The sequence below is a fragment of the Merops nubicus genome, unplaced genomic scaffold (assembly GCF_000691845.1).
Source record: "Merops nubicus isolate BGI_N331 unplaced genomic scaffold, ASM69184v1 scaffold26978, whole genome shotgun sequence".
Classification (NCBI taxonomy): domain Eukaryota; kingdom Metazoa; phylum Chordata; class Aves; order Coraciiformes; family Meropidae; genus Merops; species Merops nubicus.
In genome coordinates, this window is record NW_008628136.1 from 24,730 (window position 1) to 44,818 (window position 20,089).

Sequence of the window (20,089 nt, forward strand, 5' to 3'; positions counted from 1 at the left end):
GTAGGTGGCCTCAGATGTCACTGGCTTCAGTTACATTTACATACATAAAACTGATTACTTCCTAGCTCCCAGCAAGAGAAGAGTTACAGGCACTTTGAGAGATTTGGTACAGCAGGACTGCATTGGTTTTAGAACTGTGATGCTGTGAGGACAATTTCTTTGTCTGGCTGTGATAAAAAACTGTCTAGAGGGAGAATGAGAAAGATTAATTGAACTTGAACTATTAAAGCTGTTTAAATGTCCCTGTTCTTTACGAATGTATTTAGTGCTTTTTTTCCTTCTTTCCAGGGATGGTATTTAACCTCAGCAGCCTGTGACTGTTGCATCCAAGCCAGAACGCTTTGTAATGTGCAGCTTGGTAATTTCTTCAGCACAGGTAGGGTGAATGCCAATTGTCTTCATCAGTTGAGGATATGTAGCACCACATCTACAGAAAAAAACAGATCAAACCAAACAAAAAAGATCCATCAAGTCAAACGCTTATTCACTTGAAGCAGTTAGAATGTCCTAAAACATCAATGAAATTCTGCTCTTGTTCATTTTATCAGGTAGAGGAGTTGCATTTATTCTTCAAACAATGCTGTCTATTATTTCTCAAGCACTTACACAACAACATTGAAACACCCAGCTTCACAATACTGTTAGGAAGGGAAGAATTGTCATAAGAGTTGAGACAGAGAGAATTAAGCAATTTGCCTGAAGTCACGGCTCAGTCTATGGCAAAAACATATGAGAAAACTGCAGCCTTCAGCTTTTCTTGTACATACATGTGTGTTTCACTAACTCTGACTCCAAATGGAAAAACACACACATACACAGAGAGGAAGAAAATCTTAATTAGGACTGCTGGAAATAATCTGCTGAAGGAAGTAATATCAGAATATTCTTCCATGATCTTAGAGAAAGTCTGGTGCTTACACTGAAATTATCACAGTTATAAACAGGAGAAAACAGTCTCTCAGCTACCAAAAAAATCCTAGAGCTAAAAATCTCACTTGCTTAATTCATTTACTTGTCCAATAACATCCTTAGCCTTTCCTTTGAGCTGCTATTTCTGGCAGGTCATGCTGTAAGTATAGCTGAAATGGCCCTAAATCTAAGAATCGCTTAAAGCTCTCTATGGAAAAACGTTCATAGAATCATAGAATCATAGGGGTTGGAAGGGACCTCGAAAGATCATCTAGTCCACCCCCCCTGCCAGAGCAGGACCACCTAAAGTCCATCACACAGGAAGGCGTCCAGGCAGGTTTTGAATGACTCCAGTGAAGGAGACTCCACAACCTCTCTGGGCAGCCTGTTCCAGTGCTCCGTCACCCTCACAGTAAAAAAATTTTTCCTGATATTCACCTTGAACCTCCTATGCTCCAATTTGTACCCATTACCCCTTGTCCTATCACAAGTCAACACTGAAAAAAGCTTAATTCCATCTTTCTGACACTCACCCTTTACATATTTGTAAACATTGATGAGATCACCCCTCAGTCTCCTTTTCTCCAGGCTAAAGAGACCCAGCTCCCTCAGCCTTTCCTCATAAGGGAGATGCTCCACTCCCCCGTTCATTCCTTCTACAAAATACAGGGAAGAGAGCCACAGATGTCTTCTGGTGTTCCCCCCACCTACATCCAAAAAAGCACCAACAAGAAGAAAAATCCTTGCTGAGCACAGACTGGAGTGCTAATTGGGGAGGGAAGACAGAAAATCATCCTTTTGAGAGGCTGAAGTAAGACCTAATATCTGACAAAGGAGAACAGCAGCTCTTACAGTGAGCGTTCCACACTGAAAGCTCTGAATCTGTGAAAGACAACAGAATACAAGAGCCTGACCTGCTGAAAACCTCTTACTGTGCCTAAAGTTTTAATTTCCCTCAGGCAAGGCAGAAAAGCACTCCAGTTTCATGTGCTTCCTTTTCACTGGTTATTTTGGATAAAACTTCAAAACAATGACATCCTAAAAAAATGTAGTTCTAGAATCTATACCACTGGCAATTAATAGACTACAAACACATGTTGAAAATGTGTATCGAGGGTACACTGCAATCAGTGATTTCCAAGATATTCCTCACATGACACTTGCGGTCCTGCCTTCTAAATCCTTTCTGCTTTTCAGTTATGCTAGTCACTCACAACTGTAAGAATAAGTCTGCAATAAAATGGTGGTGATATTTAAGAAAATGAATTAACACCACAATTGGGGGTGATTTCTTGTGTCTCAGCCTACTTTCTTCAAAGAGAAGTTAAATATTATAATTTAGTAATGTAAATATATGAATCAACATTTCTGAAGATGTAAATCAGTAATAAGAAGGGAAACAAAAAAACAGGTAAGAAATAATAGTGGCACACAAGAGGCATATTAGGCAATCTCCATTTAACCAGGGGGGACCCAGAATCGTTCCTTACTCCTTCAAAAGGAGGACTTCCTTATTAATATTTGAGCAAAATCTTAAACAAGATCAGATCACAAAGGTTCACCTACTTGACTGTTTATTATTGCAATTATCAGATAACTCCAGACAAAAGTAACTCCCCTCTCCCATCATCCCAGAGGTTTCTTTCTTACTATATCATATTATGGCTAGCTTATACCTCAGAAATATAGAAATTAATTTATGGCTCTGTTAACCTTTTGAGGATCCATGCTTGTGCACATTTAAAGATGAAATTAGGACATGAAATACTTGGCACATGTAAAGAAAGGTTTTTATAAAAAGGACAACTATCCTTTTAAAGAAGTGTCTTGCAAAACTATATTGTGATTTCCTAGCCTATACAAAGAATGCAAAAGAAGCTACACTCTTAGAAAACTAGCAAGTTAATGCACAATTTTTTGCTTTAGCTATCTTGAGCTAACAATATATCTTCCTCAGTTGTTCCTTAGCTATATCCAATATTACAGTAACTAAATCCAGTACATCTTAATGGAGAACTATGGTATTTTTAGTGAAAATATGTGCAATACTACATAAAAGTAACAAAAAGCATGGATTCTTTATAGTGCTGCCAAAACTAGGCAGCTATCTTATATAATCTTACAATAACTTAAAAAGCAGGCTTTAGAAGCTAGAGACATTCTTTTGTACTTACTTGATTCCAAGAGCAAATCCTTGAATAACTTCGCCTGCGTTTGGTCCAATGAAATGAAGGCCAAGTATCCGTTGCCCTCTCTCTCGTAAGCACACCATCTGAAAACAATACATTGCATAGAGATCTTTTCTTAGAACATTTAAAGATAAGGCATGAAGTTGAAGCTAATGAAACCGAAGTGCCCCAAGATCATAGTTCTGCTTCCCTAGTTTATTCCCAATGTGCCAAGAACTTAAGCACTCACTTAAGTCTTACTGACTTCAAGAGATCTTGTGCTTGTCCTTAAGCACTTCCTTGAATCAAAGCTTTATTACTGTACTTCTTTCAGACTTCAGGGAGCCACTGACAAAGATAATTTGTGGTAAATTGAATACTTTGTCATTTGTATGAAATTCTCAAAATACCTCTGGTAGTCTAGTAACCTGACTAGTGTTATTTTGACACTGAATGGCCACCTTAGCAATTCTCCAAGGCTGTACAGTTATTCTCCACAGGTCATTGGCTGTATTTCCAAAGATGACCACTACCTATTATAGGATAGTTTGTGCCTCTGTGATTCAGTCAGTGAAAACTTAGAGCTGTATGTTTGGCGAGATACATTTACCATATCAGCCACATAACCTTGGAAGCAGCCAAAGACAAAGGCTAATTAATAAGTAGGTAGGACGGCCCAAGTCACTGCACACTTAACTTTTATTAGAGATCTTAATGAAAACTTTTTAGTTTCTTCAAGGGCACTATCTTTATAATTATATAAAGAAAGTCAGTCTTTCCCTGTATCCTCCCATCAAACACTAAATCATCACTAATCTAATAGATTCTGCTGTTCAGTAAAGGCTTGGGTTCTTTCATTAGGAATCTCAGGAACAGCAGTAATCCTGACATGGCACTTTAAATATTGAGGCATTTTAAAGAAAAAATAATTTTGCAATAGAGATTAAAACTTTCAAGTTAAATGTTTGTTCAGGTGTTGTGGGAGTTTAGTAACGACTATATTCATTATCACCCAACAACTATTATGCTCTTACTACTTCACCCTCAAATATTTACTTTCATCAACATAATCTAAAGGGAACAGCTAAAAAGAAGGAGCACCAGCTTAGCTGCACTATACTTGGGACAGTTAAGGCAAGCTACTACAGCACTTACACAAATCAGATGTGACAAAATATAGTTAGAAAAACTGGTTGCAACTGTCAACAATGGATATTCCTTACATACACAACAATAATATTAGAATAATTTGTGATAGACATATAGAAGATACTAGATTTGTTTAAAAAAAGACTGAGGAGAAAAGAAAAGTATCCCTGATACTGAGGAGAAAAGAAAGAAAAACAAAACTATGACATATTCATCCAACACTAAATCTTATCTAAGGCTCTCTACTACGGACAAGTGCATCAACACCCTTTTCAACACTGAAGCGACTGGATTGCTGTAGGAGACAACACATTTCAAGTCTAACACTGGTCTAAACCAGGACATTTTTGTTTTCAAGAGTAAGACTGAACAGTTACTCTAGTTTGTAAGCGTTATGCTTATTTTTTTTTTGAAAGTAGCATATTTTCTCCAAGAGATAGCAACTCAAATATTAGATATAACTGATTAAGGATTTTGCTAGAGGAAGCAAAGATGAATCTCAATAGAATTTGGAATATTTCTTAGGACCTTAGGAGCAGTTCAAAGATGATATCAATGAGCAGAACGTCAGCTCTTAAAAATGCTAATATCCGTAAAGCAATTTCAAGACACAATGTGATATGTAATGAATATTAAACATTTGAAGTTGCACTAGAGAAACAAGTTATCATCAATAAAATATCTCATAAATCTTAGGAAGCTTTTTTTGCCAAACAGTTGTTAAAGCTGGCTGTACCATATCTCTTCTTTTAAGGTAAAAGCAAGTTAAAAGCTCACAACACTCACTTTTATATAGCACTGAGTTGCATCTCTTTCAGCCACTGTAAACTCTAAAGGTTTATAATAGGCATGGTATACCTGGTAGGGAAAACAATACCATTTTGTGTTAGAGTGTACTGTTATGGCATAAACTGCTATTTAGTACTTAATAACTACTATTAACACTTATTTATAATGTTGTAGAAAAAAAATTTAGAACCTGTTCATTATCATAAAGAAAAATATGGAAAACACAGTAAGTTTAACACAAGCCTTCCTTAGAGAACCTTTAGATTAAAAACAAAACTAAAAAAAAAAAATCACAAATAATCATGTTACTCAAACCAGTGCTCCAAATTAAAAATATTAGTTTTGTTCCTTTATGCTTTTCCCAGAAGTTTAATACCTTGATTACTGAAAATAACGAAATCCAAGAAACTTTCCATATCTGTTATAATGTATATACTGTATCTAATGTATACCACGAGACAACCCAAACCGTCATTTTTGCATTCTGAATAGTAAATGCTTATTTTTTAATTAATGATTTTGCCTAGGACTCTAATTTAAATCCCTCAGCTGAACTTCATCTCCAATACTACTTAGTATCAGCATCTTACACGACACACAAGTGAATTGTCTGCCTTAATCGGAGGAGAACTATTGTTTTAGGGTAATTTATATCATTCTGGGTGGCACTACCACCCAGAAACCTAGATAAGAGTTCTAGGACAGGTATTTGAAGTATAAACTAAATTCCACAGCCCTAAAAGACAAAACAAATAAGTACCTGGACATGAAGTATTGTGTTTGTATTTCCATAATTTACGAAGTCATATGCTGACAGGCTTTTTGAGGAGTGAATAAAGGTAACACATATTTTCAAGGGTGAATTATTTGAATTATTTCTTATTATATAGTGATTGTGAATTTCTTCATCACAAGTACCTTAATCTCCTTCATAATATCAGAGAACTGGTTGTGAATATATACTGTAAGAGATTTCTTCCTCAACATGCAATGTCCAGATATTATATTATATTATATCATATCGTATCAAGGCATTTTAGCCATGCAGACACTTACCAGTTTGTGTGAATATTTCTGGGGACATAACAAATATTTAAGCTAAAGGACCTGACCAGCAATTACGACAATTGAAAGGAATACAATTATTATTTAGTGATGCTGAACAATATAACTTAGGAAAACAACAACAATTTTAAAGCTGTCACACCCTATTAATAATTTTAAGCCCACCAGGTAACAGTTTCCACTGTGACCCACTGCAATACTCTTGAAGTCCTGAGTTCTTCTGAAGACACCAACACTCTAACTGCAAACATAGTATTTTGGGGACCAAAAATTTTGCTGGACAGAACAGTGAAACTTCTGTCTTTTCACAGTGCAACTCTGAAACCACCTGTAAGATTAAAAATGTTTTCATACCTCAATATTATCTGATCCAAAACACTGCACAGCTACTTCTTCTGACAGTCCAACACAACCATATTCCAAGGGAGTGAAAACCGTAGTAGGTACCTGCTTGCAAGGAAACAGGAAGTGTTTATTGTTGAACCATGTGAAGCAGCTGCATGGCAGATTCAGGGGAGACTTTTGCATGACTGGGGAGACTTTTGCATGACTGAAGTGTAGCTCTGTCACACACACCTACTTTGGCCACTGTCAACACTTGATTCCAGATGACAAAATGCAATTCCTTTAAAAATTCTTTAGGGAAAAAAAAAAGCACAAGATGTGGTTTTTATTATTGAAAAAAGAATAAACAACTCACATTGTCATAGTCCATCAGTTCTGAAGACTTGCCAAAAAGACGCTGAGCCAGCAGTTTTCCTGCAGCTATTGCTGTGGGTGTTAATTCAGGACGGCCCTAGGAAGAGAGCACAAAGCTTTATTTTATCTAAGGGAGAAGTAGCATCCAAGGATTTCTCCTGGGACGATGGTCAGAGGAAGGCCAAATCTTTGGAATTCCAGCCCAAACAGGGCTCCAAACAGAGGAGGCAGTAATAATTTCTGTCCAAACATGCTTTTAATCTATGAGTTTAATATCTGTCTTGAGGGGGGAACAAATGCCATGAATGCATCAAAAATCTTATATCTTATCATGTCACCTCTTGAAAAGCAGAGGTTATTCACATGCCAATCCTTCACTTCCCCCTTTCTTTCCATAGCAAGTCACCAAGAAATTTTTTCAGGTGGTCTTTTCAAAGCAGGAAAAGCCAAATATAAAGCAATAGTGTGCCTTTATAACACCAGATTTTTTAAAAAATGTTTTCTGTCCTATTTTTACAGAACATGGGCACAAAACTTAGCTATTTGTAGGTATTATTACTGACTTCCTACATTGGTCCTGGATTGGAGAAGTAGAAGACTATTTTGCTAGCGCTGCTACCTATAGGTTGCCTCAGTCCTAGTCTCAGGCTCTGGTATCAGAGAGGGGCATGAGGAGGATTACTATTGGCAAATGTCAACTTCCTACAAGTGAGAAATGAAATTATAATAGTATATGACCAGGACATGCTCCAGTTCAAGCTATGCGTCCTGGCTGGTTTTTATAACCAAATAGGACTATGCAATGTGGCAAAGCCCTAATTTTGACTGCTGGCACAATACCACTGGAGCATCAGAACTCCAGTGTTAGTTTTAAGGGGGCTGGAAGTTTTTCCAAACTGAAGTAAGGCACTTTCAAAGGAATTTTTTTAAGATTGTGGAATTTAATCTAAGTTAACAATATGTAACAAATATCATAAATCTAGTAAAAAAACATTATTTAAGAGTTCATCCAAGACATAGCATCAAGATACTTGTCTAAGATGAGGAAAGAGGTCACAGATATAGAAGGAACGGTGTGAAAACTTAAAAGTTTTAACTTAAAAACAGCTCTGTGGTACAACATGGAATGCTTTATAAACCCTATGAAGTTTTGATTCACACAGGTCCTATCTAACCACAACATTTGGCATACTCCTGCAAAGCCCAGCTTGGAAGTAGCCATCCAATAAGCCCTCAAAACCAGTCTTCAGCTGAAAATAAAATAAGGATTCCCCACCACACACATTCAACTTCCAAAACTTTTTTTCCCATTATCCTAAAGTTTTTTAGCATTTACTGGAATCCGCTCTTCTTTCCCAGCTTATCTTTTCTCCATGTTGACAGACAGATTCTGTACGTGGCATTATCCCCACAACTCATGACAAATCACAAGACTACAAGTCTACCACTTTTTTCTCCCCTAAGATCCATCAAGTCATGGTTTTTCAAATCCAGCATTTTGACTTTCAAGTCTGTAAATGCCATTTACCAGATGAAATTTGCCATTTGTTTTTTCTTCTGCACATTCGCCTGAAACATGGCTGCCAATCATTTCTGTAGCAGGAAATACAGATGTTGTTTTGGCATTCCAGAAATGAAGAGAAGATTGGAATGAGAGATAAATTGTGAAAGCACTGCCATGCATTCCATAAAACCCAACTAATTACTAAAACATCCATGCAGATAAAGCCCAATTTCTCATAAACAATGACTTAAAGACCTTCCTTGGTAAATATCTGAAACGAACATTCACTTTGCAGTCATGTGTAGAACCACTCTGCTGATTATTATGGGTAAGAACTGTTCATAAGAATCCTCCAATGTATTATACATTTAAATGAGATGGCTCCTAAGAGAGTTTAAAAAGCTTTGAAGTAATGTGTATTTGTTCAAACACAACTCTTTTTGGTCTCATTTCTATTCAAAGCAACATACTGTACATTCCACCTTCTCTACACAACTTTGTTATAACATCCTTTGAAATATGACAGATGTATAGTGGCATGACCATATGACAAACCCCTTTCTGAGAGAACTTCTTTCTAGTGTGTGCCAGGCTTTTCAACAAGAATACTACTGGAGGAAGAATTTTAACACAGAGAGTTTACATCAGCAGTGAAAAAAAATTCAAAGTCAAATTCCAGCTTGCTATTCCTCATTCTGATTACAGAAGATGAAGAAGTCTAAATGCAATTTCACCTGTCTGTTGAAAATAATATTTTGCCAAAACTTGAGAAACTTTTTTCAGGGTAGACAAACTGAGTGATCTCTGGAAGGGTTTTTCCCCTCTTCTCCAAATGAATAGCTTGGATAACATTACAATTCCATGTGACATACAAGGATGCAACAAGAAACCGATGCACACATACTTTCCCATTTGTGCCAGCTGAGTATGACTCCCAAATGAAAACAGTCATTCTAAGCACAGTAGGTAACTCGCCCTTCCCCTCTTTCACTCCCCTTCCAGCCAGGCCCCTGAATTTATTTAAAAATAAAATTAAATAACAATTCGTGGTATTTGGTACCAATTCAGTGTCTATTCAGTGTCATTTGGTAACGGAGAAAGGAGTAAGGCTTGAGAACTATTTGCAAAAGTGTGAGCAATAGCACTTTATGGTAGCAAAGAAACTCTGATAGGGAGAGTAGGGAGAAAAGAAATCCTGAGCTGAAAAAAAAGGAGAAAAAAAAAAAAAATTATTCTTATAAGGAATACCAGGGATCATTGATACTCATTCACAGGGAACAAAATTCCCCTTCCTGTGCTCTTTTGGTAGGTCTCACCTTGAAAGTATCACACACCAAGCTCTACAGCTTTGTGGGTCTTAGCAGGATGCACTCAATTCTGGTGTGTGTATTCTTTGAGATGTGCCCCAACACAGAACTTTCTTTCACTGCTGCTTTCCCTGACAATGAAAGCTATTATCTAAAAGACAAAATTAATTTAATAATCCAAATAAAATAAACTTTATTGCTTAGCAAGTGGAGTTACATGGCTCACATTGTATTTGAGTCAGATAAGCTAATGGAAATAATTCCTTCTATCTTTAATCTATAAATGCATGAGGACTATACTGTTATTTCCTTAATTCCCTATATTGAGCCCATATGCAGATATAAACTTAAGAGAATATTTCTATGGAGCACTGATTTAACTCTTCAGTTTTACCCCAACTGTATGCTGGACACAGTATAGAACTGTGCTGCTGTTTTTTAACACTTACATTTAAAAGTGCCTATTGAACAACTCAAGTTCAAAAACCTGCACTTAAGACAAAAGCAGGAAAAGGAAATCCAAGTTTTAACAACAAAATAAAAATGGCAAATAAATGAAGATTTAATTTTTTAGATCCAGAGTAGGAAAGAGGAGAGCATCCTGCCTCCAACTTTATATTTCTTAACTAAATCCTCAAAGGGCAGAAGACAAAAAGCACCCAAAAGGAAATGACTTGCCCAAAATAACACCGCAGATTGGCAGCAAAATAAGCAACAGAACCTAAGGCCCTGCCAGCATTACCTCTAAATTGCTTCTTGGATGAAATTGAAAAGAAAAGTTTGGAAAGCAGGAGGCCCAACCAAGGCATATATTGGGGACAAGCAGGTGTAGGAGGTCACTGTGGGAAGAAAGAGGACTTAAGGAAATACCTCAGAGAATGAAGTGACAAGTACAGAGGGAATCTGTATGTGAAGTGTGAAGAAAGGAGAGGAACTGCACATAATCCCAAAGTTCTGAGTGACTGCACAGGACAGAGAAGTTGTGGAGAGTAAGGGGGGCGGGGGGGAAAGATAAATAGCCCAGCCCCAAAGAGTGTTAACACAGTTTAAAAGGAAATGGCAAGTCCTTTGCACGAAGATGGAGACAGAAAGGAAGAAACACATGTCTACGTAGAGGGGAAGAAGTCAGGAATGGTCAGCAGATTTATGACATTTAAGAGTCTCTGGGAGTTTTAGAGTCCAGTCAGAATTTTGCAGGACTGTTCCCAAGACTTTATGTAACCTGCTACATCTCTTCAGAAACTCAGAGTGCCTGTAGGGTTTATAAATTTGAGAGACCTTTAAAAGATTTTAAACAGGGCAGAATGAGAAAATTGTTAAAGGTCTCTCAAATTATACTATATGGCATTTGGATATTGCTACAGTATTTAGATTTACCAGACTTTTAAAACAGATGCCTTCATTGTATCAAAAAAAATCTTGATAGGAAGGCATGTGCTCAAGTACAGTAAGTTCAACAATGGGTGAGAGAATTCTGCATCTTGCAATGCCCGGCCTCTACATGCTACATATTACCCAAATTTTGCAGAACAGCAGACAGCTGATAAGACCATCCTCCTGTAACTGTACAGTTCAGAATCCAGACAAACAATTGTTTTTAGGAAGACAACACATTTGAAGATGGCCAACTTGCAGCAGACACTCCAAGTTCTTCTGTAAACTGAAAATTGAGGGTTTGAAAGTATTTGACTGCACTTTAATCAGGAAAAGATGTTCTTGTCATACATAACTGTAGATTATCAACAGGACTAGATAAAGGCCACAGAATTCTGCTACTGCATTGATAATAAGCACATTATTTTGCTTCAGTTATAATGTCCCCTGCTTTAAAAAAAAGCAAGCAAGCAAAAAAAAAAAAAACTCACCTCAGGTCTACTCAGCATAATCATCAACAGAAGTCAAATGCATTTAGTACTTGCAGCAATTACTTTTTCTTATTTTAAAGGAAGATACTTCTGTCAGAAGCATTTTGTGTCAGGGAACAGAACTGCTGTGTTGTGCCTAGTCTCAATTAAACTCCAAAATACTAGAAAAGGAATTACAGAATTTGTCACAGTCATTCACAGTAAATGTATTCAACTCCAGAAGGTAAGAACTGCTTTCACTCAGCATTCACAAGCAGTATGAAGTCATATGTCTGAGGTGATTATTAGAAAGATAATTGAAGAGATAAAGACATTATTATTAGCCTCTGACCAATGATGCATTCCCTGATAAACATCAGTAATAATCTCTAATGCAGAGACACTTCACAAGATCCATGTGAAGGAAATTACTGACCCATGTGGCTGCCATACAAGCTACTGCTTTGCAAAACGAAAAAGAGCAAAACACGAAGAGATACGCTAGAGCATGACGACATCTGGGGACTAGTTATTAGTCAGGAACACAGTTGGCTTCCTGTTATTGTAAAATAGTTTATGTAGACTCAGTACCTCTGTTATGTCTCCAACTGCATAAATGTGAGGAACAGAAGTTGCTTCACTGGCATCAACAATGATCTTCCCAGTTTCAGAATTAGTTTTCACTCCAACTGTCTCCAAATTGAGAGTTTCAGTGTCAGGGGCTCGACCTTAAGGAGAAAAAAAAAAGAAAGTAAAAACTATTGGAAAACTTCAGCAATCTTAATCTAAAAAGCTGGTAACATCCACTGTAGGTTTCCAAGAGCTTTGTGCTATTTGATAGCCCAAGTAGAAATGTGACAAAACTTATACTGCAAATCTGTACAGGTGGAAGGTATGGATATGAATTTCTTTGTGAAAAGAGCTCTATTACTACTGCCTTTGCTCAGACTATTTCAGATAAAGTTATCTTCTAAAAATGTGAAGGACAACATTCACTGCAAAAAAAATGCAAAACCCACATGCTTGAATATTTATGGCACATCCTAAACTGAGTTTCCTAGCTTAGCATGAATAGATGTATAATAACTAAGCAACTACTACACTGAAAAGTTCCCCTAAACATTAACCAATGGCACTCAACACTAACCCACAGTCTGTTGTACACACTCGTGGATGAAAGTTGTTCATAATGCTGTTCAACATTAAACATTCCTGAAGTCCTATTTTTTGTTATCTGATACACTTATCTTCAAGCTTTTTAAGTTCCCTCAGCTTGGATGAAAAAGTTTAACAACTTTCCTCTGAAGTACTTAATGCTGAGTTATTCAGCTCAAACTCTGTATTTGAGCTGTTTCTGTAGAGTTTAGAAATACTATTCTTACAGTTTAGAAACACTATTTTAAATGGATTTAAAAACAAAGTAGGCAAAATCTACCAAGACTGTATTTTGTTACAGCTTCCTCCTCTTCCAACAATTTAAAATTATCTCATCTTTTACAAAATATTTTTTGTAGTGTTTTCTGCATAGAGTTACCACTTAGTCCACCAAAGTCTTGATAATACTACACTGAGCTTTCCACAGAGTATCTAACAAAGCAATTCCTGACACAAAAATTGGAATCTTAAATCTTATTCCATTTTTCAAATTTATTTGAAGGTTAATAAGCATAGTGAAATTATCAGGTACTCCCAAAGATTGTAGGGCCACACAGGATCACAGAGAAAAGAGTACCTGAATATATCAAAATTAAAGAAGTTTTATAACATTGCATCCATTTTTAGAAGCTATAAATGAACATGGATCTATCTACATATACAGGTCTCTGCGTGAGTCATGATTTTGTGTTTAATGTAATACAGAGCTATAGCAAAGCAAAACAAAAAGGGAAATGTGTTTTCATTATAAAAACAAGCTCTTTGATGTTAATGTAGGAAATTATTAAACAAAAGGAAAACCTGGCTTGTCAATACAGACCTAATTATATGTAAACACATGATTCACTGCTTTATACATCTGCCATATAGCCAGGCCCCCCAAACAATGTCACATCTGAATGCCTCTGTAAAGACTTCTGTGTATTAATTTCATCTGGTGAAACCAACACTTCCTCTGGGAGTACTGACTGAAGCTGTCGGCACTTGGCTATCTGTCTGTCTTCCCTTCTGTTGTCCCCATGGGATGTTGATCTGCTGTTCCTTCTCTGCCCCCTGCTCCCCAGCCCTGATGCTATCAGGCAACAAAAATAATAAACCTCCAGGACCTTATCTTGGCTCGGATGTGAAACAACTTCCTACCGTTGTATTTCTTTGTGTATTGAGAGTAAAGCCTGGATATTCTGCAAATGGACAACTAATGGGGTTTTCTAGTTTCCCCTTTTTCCTGCCAGGCAGAGCCAAGAGAAAGCTTAGCACGCAATGGCAGGCACTCAAAGAGGAAAAAAAGAAAAACTGTCAATAGAGTAATTTAAAGACCTGTGACAACAACAGCTGAGTTTATCAAATCTGCAGGATAACACTTAACCTTTCGATTCCAGGCTATTTTAACGTGTACAGCTTGATATTAATAGCTGAAAGCTGCAAAAAACATGTTGCTACTCATAGTGAAATTTCTCTCTCAACTTCATTTGCCTAAATATTATTACTAAAAGCAAACTCAAAAGTTCAAAAAACTGAACTGAAGCTTTATTGGCCTTTAGCCCTATGCTGGATCACCTCCATAAGCCAGAATTACACTTAGTGATCTTGCTTCACCTCAGATTCCGTAGCTTAGGTTCATGATTATCCGATGTGTCTTGGTAAGTTTTAATGTCAAATTCAGGAAATTCTGATTATTTACCAACATTCACTTCCTCGTATCATAGAATCAACTCTCACCATTTCTCAGCAGTGTTGGATCAGCAGGGCATAGCTCCTAAGTTTACAGTTGCTGCTTCAAGAAAGCCTGAGTTTACACCTTATTTCTAAGATCCAGAGGGCAATATCAAACACCAAATCCTACCAGGCATACAAAGCAGAGGAGCTCCCCCTCCCCGCCCCAAGCCAGCACATGTGCTTTTAGTTTGAAATGTCCACTGCCCTGAAATTCCCACAGAGCAAGGAGTGTATGATCGTGTACGACAAAAGACTAGACTGAGCTTTTATTCAAAACAGCAAGACACTACACCAGACATCCAGAAGAAAGGTGACAATTCAAATCTGACTCTTGAAAAGGTTACCTGCCTCCTGCACGTTTAACACCACATCACAATATCATCTTTAATAGATCCATACTATAACCACATAGCTGGGAAAACCACACAGATCCAGGCTTTCAGGGCCTGCCCTCATTCTCTTTTAACTTTAAAAAAAAAAAAAAAAAAACAAACCTTTTGCCTTTTTTTTGTAAAATCTAGCAACCTGGGGCCCCCTTCCTAAGGTGACTACCAGCCAGCTTAGCCACAGAGAGCGACAAGAGACTGGTAAAAGCACCCATCTTGGATCCGTCCTAGGCTGGTTATACTATGATGTGGCATTTCTGTCCCACCATCTGCTGAGGGGCTCTGGTAATCACACCTGCACACAGAATAAGGCAGAGGCAATATCAGGCTGCTGGACCTTCAACACTCAAGACTGAAGCAGCTAAACTGTGCTTCAGGAAACCACAGGAACAGGTATACTGAAGTGCAGCAGCAATAAATGAGTGACAGCATGCTCTTGCATACAGTATGATTTCCCAGGGTGATAAAGGTGCTGCTGACAGCAGAATTTTATAATGGGTCTTCTGCAGTTTCTTAATCACAGAAGGTGGAATATCTGTTTGCTCCCCAGCATTTGAAAAATCCATACCAGAGCCAACCAAGCATTTTCTTATCAGGCATGATAATACAGATGGTGACTGTGAGGATACTGCAGGGTGACAGCATGGTTCTTCTCATATAAAACTTAAGCCTGAGTTTTCTACACTTCTTCTCTTTGACCTTAATAAAAATTCCATCTGTTTTCCCAGTCTTGGTACTCTCTCTCACCTTGATCTGTGTGCCTGACACTTCCTAAACAAGTTTCAAGACTACTACCCTTTCCTCCTTCAAAGCCCTCCTCAAAACCCACAAGGTGTTCACTAAAACATAGCCAGCTGATAATGACTACTAAAGATCAACTCAGTGTAACCAATGTTCAGATGACATGAAAATACTGACTACAGTAAGATTAACTAAGGTCAAAAAAAAAAACTTCAGACCCCTTATCCCATTGACAGTAGCATGTGCCAGTTTTACTAGGAAGTTTTTGAACATTTCATTCATTACTGACAAACATTCAGCACCCATGCCCTAATTTGAAAACAATCTGATACTTAGTCAGTGCTAGGGCAGTAACTGGTTCTCTGCCTAGTCTGCTAAGCTGTGCTATCTCTTGTAGCATTGACTAGTGATACTTGTTACCCAGAGGAGTCATCTCAGCAGAAAGCTTGTGGCAGCCATGGTGCAGTCAGTAAACACCTCACCATCACCATCCACTGTACACTCAAAGTTACTTGCCTCTAGTGAAAGGTTGCTTTGGTTCTTTCCAAACAACAACAACAAAAAAAGCAACTCCAAGTAACACACAACCAAATGAATACAGCATGAGACAGACTTAAATTCTATCTGTTTCGTTCTTAAGGTACAAGGTGAAGTGGGCTGGAAGCATTTTCTGAGAAGAAAGCTACAGTTCACCTTTATATCAGTTCTCCCACACCACTTCTTGCTTTACCCAAAGGTTTTGTACACCCTTAAAGGATGGTTCTGCAGTCTCAAAAAACAGTACCAAACCACCATTCCTGAGTGAGGCCATTGGCTTCAATCTCCTGGACAATTATGGGTGAACAGAACCTGAATTCTGTAAAAATGTCATGGTAATTAGACTGGCTTCATTAAATTACTTTGGATCATTTTCCACCATTTTAAAATTTATTTATACCACCATTTTGGTAATGCAGGCTAGCCACCAATCAGCTCAAATAGCACCTTAGTGTTAAAAGAGTTCCAAATTCAAAGTGTTCTCTCACACACTGGTTAGAGGCATAGACTAGCATCTAACTTCTCAACATGGGCAAGTGACTTTTGTAGTTACAAGCTGGTAAAATGACTAGCATAAAATAAAAGTTACACTCAAAGTTTATGGGTGGGTTAAACAAGAGAAGGCAAAGGTACCATCCAGGCCTCTTTCAGTGCAAATTACTAGCACACTAAAAATAGCCCTGTTGCATAAAGTCTGACCGAATGTCATTAAAACTAGATATTAGGAAAAAAACTAAAAGCACTGGCTGATGCAATGGGAGTGACAATTGTCATTAGGACTAGAGAAACCACATCTTAACACTACAGTAATGAATGAGAAAGAGACGTAGGAAATTCAGAACAAAGGCCCAGAGTCTCAGCAAACCACACTTCGTTAGCCCTAACTGTTGTCTGAGATAACTAAGGTGCACTATTTTTCACTGAGTAGTTCAAAAGTTAAAAACTGGACGGCAAGATTTTGTTTGCAAAGACAAACCCAAAGCCCATCCCCTTTTCTATAGGGGCTGGCAGAGATATGCTCACAGGAGATCACAGCAATATTTTGCCACATGGAACTTCTCAAAGAAAATCTCCCAATAAAATTTCTGTTAATCCAAACAGACTGGGTTGTAACACTTGAAGAAAACTACTACTGTATTAAAAAAAAAAATTATGTACATAACCCTTTCATGATACTGAACAACCAGAATCTTATTTCATGGTGCTACAAAATAAATCTGCCAAGCATCCAGTCTGACACAAAGGACAATTTGCTTGAAAGCACATTATGTGCAACACCCAATACCTGTTCAGCTTTACACTAAGCTGAAATTATAATTACTTTTTATAGCAAAGTTGTTATTATCTCAAAGGCATGGTGCCTCTCCTCTAAGATTATAAATGCAGAGAAACTTGAGAATGGTTGTTTCATTGCTCTCTTCAGGGAGAACTCTTTTTGTAAAGAGTCTTCCTAAAAACTGGAGTTTTTCTTAAAATCTACTGCTGGTCATCGCTCTTTTTAACAACTTACTAGCACACTACCTCACTTTCTCTGTCAAACTACTTCTAGGATATTTTGTAAACACCTGCTTAGTTTAAACATCACTTCAGTATTGCTCCTCTATGTAGTAAGACGCTGTTAGACACATAGTAACTGTGTTTTCTAAGGACTTTGTCAATAACCAAATTCCACTCACAGCAGTGACCTTTTGCCATCTATTGCCAATTCAAATGGAAATACTAGTTTTATATATTAACTTTGTTGCCACTGCAGCATTCAATCTACAGGTTTCAAGCTGAAATAAACACACCCTACAAAGCCTGAACTTTGCCCTGTAGCTCACCTGCAGCTTTAGTGTCAGTCTCTACCCTTTTTGTTGGATGAAGACCCTATGTTCAATCTGTACATGTACACACCACTGCTTTATAGCTCAGGTACATTGGGTACCTAACATCTAAACTTCTGTGTGTCCTTAAGGGCAGGAAGAATACTATATAATATTGAAAGCTTATTGGTTCCATATTAAAAAAAAAAAAAAATTGGAAATGTAAAATCTCAAAAGCTTATCACTTCAGGAGAATTCCCATAAAAGCAGAAGTGTGAGCACCAGTACAAGACAGAAGGGCATTATAGGACTAAGCAGGCAGAATCAAATAAAGGTCAAGAAAGAGCTGTTTCACTGATCTGGAATGTAACTGTACAGTTGCTCAGCAAGGCAACACAGGCCCAGAACAGTTACCCAAAAAAGCCTTCCACTGAAACCTTTGAATTACCTTAAAAGCTATCAAAATGAGAATTTTTTTTCCTCAAATATTTTGACTGGTTCAAAAAAGCTGCTAGAAAAGCAAAGAGCATTGTATCTGCTTTTACAGGCTCATCCACACAAAGTAGAAAATGACACATTCCAAAACTCTTAACAGAAACACAATGTATTTTTTTTTTTCAAAGGGCCTGCACTAAGAGATAATACTTTTGCTTACCAAACTCAAACTATGCCCCATTTTCTGTAAGTATTTTTAACATTATTCATGAAATCCTACTAAAATTCCATGATGGACTTACAGAAATGAAGGAAATATCTACTAGAATTCAGGCTACAATTAGTTAACAACAGTGGCTGCTTTTTAACTAATTCTCCAAGCTGACTCTCTTCAATCAGCATTGTAACTGGCACATCTGCAGACAGGAAATCCTCAACACTACCAAGTTTCCCAGCCTATTATCTGAGACACCTGGTGTGGGTGTGTTGATACAGAGCAAAACAATGAATCATATGGACTGCACATCAATTAACCAGCTTTAACTGTTAATGTGTTTAATCCTTCAGGGTGGAGTGCCAATCTGAACACTAAAACAGTCAATGCAAACAACCCAGACCCGCAAACTATTCATTTTACAGCTTCTAAACGTGGATTGCAACTCAAATCTATGGCAAAAATTATAATACACGTAGTTCCTCTGTGTCAAAATAGTGAGTGGAGTCACATTACAACTGAGATGCAATAGTATATCATGCAACCTTATTCCATTATAACTAACATTAACCCAAGGGTTTTTTCATATTATTTCAATTTAATAGCTCTTTTTTCCATGTCTTTGACAAAAGTAAGCAAATTGACTTGACATTTCCCAAGTGTGACTCTGCGTCAATGTTCTTTTAACAGAAAGCTTGAGAAAAATAAAACATGGCTTTTAGAAATCCACTTTTTGGAAACATTTTCATGTCAGGTCATGAATATTATTTTACAGTTTTCAGGATTGTTGTATCTCCAGATAGCATGACCTTTTTTTCCTATTGGCAAGCACTAGTGTCTTTGACTGGTTCTGGTGAACATAATCCATTATTAGAGATTGTTTCCACAATTTATAGAAGCCCACTGCATTTCTAAGAGAACAGTAATCAGAATAAAATGTTTGCCACAAAACACAACCTGCTCTCTGTTTGGGGCATTAGGAAGATAAAAAGGTGATATAACCAGGGGAAAGGAACAACAGACTTAGTGCACTGGGCAAATACAAAATGCTCTAAATGATGTGTTCCTGTCTCCAGTAATGGACCTATGCTACGACCACAAGAATTTATCTGTTTATCTTTATCAATAAATGAAAGTGTAAATCTTCCTCACTACTCTAAAACAGTATTGTCAGACAAAAAGAATAGTAAAATTAAGTAGCTAAAGGAACTGCTAAAGCTTATGGTAAAGCTGATTGTTCTGCATCAAAACAGATTTCTTGGGCAGTAAGTTTAAACCTATTTACTTTGTTCACAAGATCATTCACTTGCCAAATATCAATACTAGTTTTATTCATCCATGATTTATCTAGAATTCCAGATATTCACTAAGCTTTAAAAGCACAGAAGACATGAGATCTCCTATCCTGATGGGCTTGCAGTCCACCTGAACCAATGCAGGAACTGAGGGCCAACTCAACAGCAATAAACGGGCAGCGTAGGGAGGTGACACAGAAAGAGCATTTTCGTTCCTGTGGGCTGGGGTCTTGTACCACACATCATCTAGTGTGTTAATCCCTACCAGAAGTAGCATTTGGAGGCAAACCCCAGATTTAATTCCTGTTTCTGGTGATTATGCTTGTAGCCATTTGTCACAAAATTCTTTTAAACTGATTTACTCTGACTTT

The 20,089-nt window shown here is 37.4% G+C and overlaps 1 protein-coding gene across 1 annotated transcript in view; it reads right to left on the minus strand.

Moving 5' to 3' along the window:
* Nucleotides 1–303: 303 nt before the first annotated feature.
* Nucleotides 304–20,089, minus strand: part of TXNRD2 (thioredoxin reductase 2) — a gene marked incomplete at its 5' end in the record, with an annotated part of 32,812 nt that continues 13,026 nt past the window's right edge. The window contains 6 exons of the mRNA XM_008946584.1: nucleotides 304–427; nucleotides 3,084–3,181; nucleotides 5,013–5,084; nucleotides 6,435–6,527; nucleotides 6,781–6,876; nucleotides 12,026–12,162. Of these exons, the coding sequence (XP_008944832.1) occupies nucleotides 304–427; nucleotides 3,084–3,181; nucleotides 5,013–5,084; nucleotides 6,435–6,527; nucleotides 6,781–6,876; nucleotides 12,026–12,162 (620 nt within the window). The remainder of the gene's footprint in view (nucleotides 428–3,083; nucleotides 3,182–5,012; nucleotides 5,085–6,434; nucleotides 6,528–6,780; nucleotides 6,877–12,025; nucleotides 12,163–20,089) is intronic.